This window comes from Carassius carassius, chromosome 20 (assembly GCF_963082965.1).
Source record: "Carassius carassius chromosome 20, fCarCar2.1, whole genome shotgun sequence".
Lineage (NCBI taxonomy): Eukaryota > Metazoa > Chordata > Actinopteri > Cypriniformes > Cyprinidae > Carassius > Carassius carassius.
In genome coordinates, this window is record NC_081774.1 from 16,640,779 (window position 1) to 16,645,119 (window position 4,341).

General features: G+C 36.3%; 1 protein-coding gene across 1 annotated transcript; it reads left to right on the forward strand.

The window, feature by feature from the left end:
• The first annotated feature begins 1,494 nt into the window (after positions 1-1,494).
• LOC132096502 (claudin-11-like) lies at positions 1,495-3,816 on the forward strand. Its single transcript, XM_059501894.1, has 3 exons — positions 1,495-1,932; positions 2,272-2,436; positions 3,003-3,816. Exons 1-3 carry the CDS (start codon positions 1,707-1,709, stop codon positions 3,257-3,259), a joined length of 648 nt encoding a protein of 215 aa, XP_059357877.1. The 5' UTR covers positions 1,495-1,706; the 3' UTR covers positions 3,260-3,816.
• Positions 3,817-4,341: the final 525 nt, after the last annotated feature.

The window sequence follows — 4,341 nt, forward strand, 5'->3', positions numbered from 1 at the left end:
AACAAATTCAATTTAGGGTGGTTCTACAAAGTGGAAACTATTCTCTTTGCTGCAACCAAAACACTAAGGTCATACGTAACATAGCATCATAACTCTTCTTTTGGATTTATCTGCAGCTTTCAACACTGTCAACACGCTGGCAGTGATATCTGAGTCATCTCTTTTTTTTGTATTCTTGGAAAACAGGTCCTTCCAAGTCATCTGGATAACTCGCCCTCGACCACCTGCATCCTCAATCACAGGTATGGTACTTCAAGGATCAACCCTTAGACCCCCTTTATTGAACCTCTACACCAGATCACACAGAAAAGTCATCCATTTCCCAATGGAATGCTGCTGATATCTCTATGTCCAATTTCCCCCTCTGTTTCTTCATCTGCAGTCTCAGACAGAATCGCTGCATGACTCTGTGATTTATCAGCCTGGAAGATCAACTCAAGATGGAACGCCAATTCCCTCTAGCCAGGATGTCCTCTATATATCCATCACAGGTCACACAGTCAATGCATCCATGTTTCAGAGCTCACCTTCAGTGACCACATTACACTGACTTCACTGATCTATCTATCTATCTATCTATCTATCTATCTATCTATCTATCTATCTATCTATCTATCTATCTATCTATCTATCTATCTATCTATCTATCTATCTATCTATATACATATACATATACATATGTGCTCTTTTTTTGTGACATATCAGGACACAACTTTGTATAATGACATGGGTATGACACAGGTATTACAAGGAGAGGGTGACTTATGAGGACATAACCCATGTCCCCATTTTTCAAAACGCTTATAAACTATACAGAATGAGTTTTTTGAGAAAGTAAAAATGCACAAAGTTTCATGTGAGGGTAAGGGTTAGGTGTAGGGTTGGTGTTGGGCCACAGAATATACAATTTGTACAGTATAAAAACCATTACGCCTATGGGTATTAAAATAATAAATAAATCAATTAATGTTATAAATATATAAATATTAATTTTAGATACACATATAAATGTGGACTCGGTCGAAAACAATATCAGTGTACAGACCTTTTAAATTATCTACTGTATATTTTATACTTTAAATTTTACAGTAAACAGTAACGGGGTAAAGAGCATATATTTTAATGTATTATAATGTAATAAATAATTGATCCTCAAATCAGAGAAATTAACCACCAGAGGGCAGCATATATCACACATGCATCAATGACGTGATGAAGTCAGAGGTGCTGCACTGTCATCAAAGCCACTTGAGCAAATATAACTTTTTACTGTACTTGGCGTATTGAGGATTAATTTGTAAAGCGTAGTTCGTCAGTTTTATACATTCTATACTTGTCCTTTAGTATTAAATTACAGACTATAAACATGAGAGGAGATAAAGAGGAGAGAGAAAAATAAGAGATAAGGAGTAACCTTGGGAAGTGTCTGTACTCATGTGATTGGCTGACAGTTCTTTTGTCTCTGTAGTTCCACTATAAAAGCTCTGCTAACGGTTCTCTCATGTTCTATCAGCTTGGAATACTGCGCACCATAAGGATCTACAACTCATCATGATTTTTACGCAATGGATTAACATACCTGGATATTACTACCTATAAATTCTGCCAAGTATCCTGTCTGGTTTTTAGATATTCTGATTATCAACTACTTCAAAGAGTACTTTTTTCCCCAACTATTGGACACATTTTTGCGCACTCTGTACACCATGGCAAATACTTGCTTACAGTTCACAGGTTTTGTGATGAGTTTTCTTGGTTGGATCGGGCTTATCATCGCCACTGCCACTAATGAATGGGTAGTCACTTGTAAATATAACATGAACACCTGTAAGAAGATGGATGAACTTGAGGCCAAAGGTTTGTGGGCAGACTGTGTGATCTCTACTGCGCTGTATCACTGCATCACACTCACGCAGATTCTCGAGCTACCAGGTATGTGTGAAATAATACTTTTTTTTAAGTAATGAAAACCATTACAAAATAATGCAGTTTCAATATTTAATACACGAGCATAACGAAAAATGACATATAGGCCTTAAATAGTTTCTTAAATAAAATATCAAACATTAAATGTGTAAAATTTGATGTTTTAAAATGTTTTTAAATAATGCATATAGAAGCATCTTTACCTACACTATTTTTGTTTGTATGTGTATATATCTAACATATCGAAATATAGTTAATCCAAAAATGTGTTTAATTGAATTGTTTTAGTAGGCCTATCATGGAATCAAGAATAAAATGTTTACGTGATTTTCTTCTATTTTTAAGCGTACATCCAGACATCTCGAGCGTTAATGGTCACAGCATCGATTCTCGGATTGCCTGCTGTCGCGCTCGTGCTCATGTCCATGTCCTGTATTAACCTCGGAAGTGAACCAGAAAGCGCCAAGAACAAACGATCAGTGCTCGGAGGAACCATAATACTGCTGACTGGTAAGCTTGTATGTGTATTGGTAAAAATAAGCTCATACAGCGCTCAAAAAAAGCACAATAACATACTGTTAGCATATGGCAAATGTAATATTTAGTGAAGATGTTCGCCAAACATACATGGCCTGCTGTTACAATGAAATAAAACGTATAATTTCTGTAATAATGAGTCTCCGAGGACTGAACCTATTTCATCAATATTAAACTCTAATTTGCTTTAAATATTATCATATATATATATATATATATATAGGCTATATATATATATATATATTTTGTGGATTAATGATTTATTAATCTAAAGGAAAATCTGTGTGTGTATATATATATATATATATATATATATATATATATATATATACACACATACATATATATATATATATATATATTTATATATATACACAGATTTTCCTTTAGATTAATAAATCTGTAATCCACAAAAAGAGCCAGCCAGGACAGTTTTTAACCTTTCTAATGTGTCTTTCTATCACTTAGATTAACGTCATAATGCAACATATAACAAAATAGGCTAGATTTGAATGTTTAGTGTGTTTTTCCCTCCTCAGCTTTTTGCGGCGTCATCTCCACTGTGTGGTTTCCCATCGGGGCCCATCATGAGAGGGGCTTGATGTCCTTCGGCTTCTCGCTGTATTCGGGTTGGGTGGGCACTGCACTTTGTTTGCTGGGAGGCTGTATGATCACCTGCTGTTCAGTGGACACCCCTGCTACATACACTGACAACAATCGGTTCTACTACTCCAAACAGGGCCCCGCTCTTTCCGGCCCCGCCTCCACTAACCACGCCAAAAGTGCCCATGTTTAAGCTTCGAGATTGCTGCTCAGAGCTGATTTCTACTCTGTTTTTGCTCTCTCTCTCTCTCTCTCTCTCTCTCTCTCTTTCCACTGTTTCTTGTTTCAAAAATGCTAAATCTACAGTGGTGGTTCTTTGGATAGTTATCGTACAGCTAAACTCTGACCCTTTGATATTTCAGCAGGGTTAGTCTCCCAAATGTTACATAAGAAAGGACAGTTACTGGTGAAGGAACTGCAATGATTGATTCAGTGTTTAAAGGGTCTTCTACTGATTCTGCTCAGTACAATGTGCCAAGTCCTATTTTTGTAGTAAGAAATTCGTTTTTGCATTTTTATATGAATACTAACAGTATTGCCAGTGTTGTTTTTATTCTAAATCTTTAAGTGTATTTCGGTCTGTTTGTACAGCTATATTTTTGTTTTGAAAAAATTTCAGAATAGCCGTCCAAATGAAACTATACCAAAATTGGACCAAAGCAGTAATTATTTAGCAATATTATTTATTGTAATACTGGTATGCAGTTTTTATTAAGTTTGTTGTAATAAACAATGTTGTCCATGTGAAAATGCATGTGAAATAGTTTTTTTTTTATTATAGGTGACATGTAATTTTTATAAATAAAACCCTCTGTGCTGGGAAACTGAACTGAATTGCTCTCCGCAGGACTGTATACTGTCGAGAACGCAGCGTCTCCTGTCAGATGCCCAGGCAGGTGTAGTGCATCATCATTAAACCTCTCATTCATTCTCTCTAAAAGCACTCGAGACGCACATACAGTTCAGGCACCCAAGACATGTACGCATATCGATTTCTCTTACTCCAATGAGAAACTCACCCCATTACGACCAACAGGCAACTCAATGACTGGCAGACATCGCTGATTAAAGGTTAACGGCCATAAAGGAAGATTTATGCTTCGGCTGCGACAAGTCTTCGTCTTTGTTCTCTGGTTGGGGTCCTTGCACTGAATGCTTCCTGTTATTCATGGAGTTTCAGTGGGCATACAGACAAAAATGGCTGAGCATATAAACAACATGTGAAAGCTTTTATACATTGTGTAAAAAAGAAAACAGCAAATTTAACCACTACAG

Bases quoted from the DNA above. Each gene is read 5' to 3' on its own strand.
- LOC132096502 (XM_059501894.1), top strand. From the start codon at position 1,707: ATGGCAAATACTTGCTTACAGTTCACAGGTTTTGTGATGAGTTTTCTT. The intron at 1,933-2,271 runs GTATGTGTGAAA...TCTATTTTTAAG, and splicing joins GCAGATTCTCGAGCTACCAG to CGTACATCCAGACATCTCGA. The intron at 2,437-3,002 runs GTAAGCTTGTAT...TTCCCTCCTCAG, and splicing joins AACCATAATACTGCTGACTG to CTTTTTGCGGCGTCATCTCC.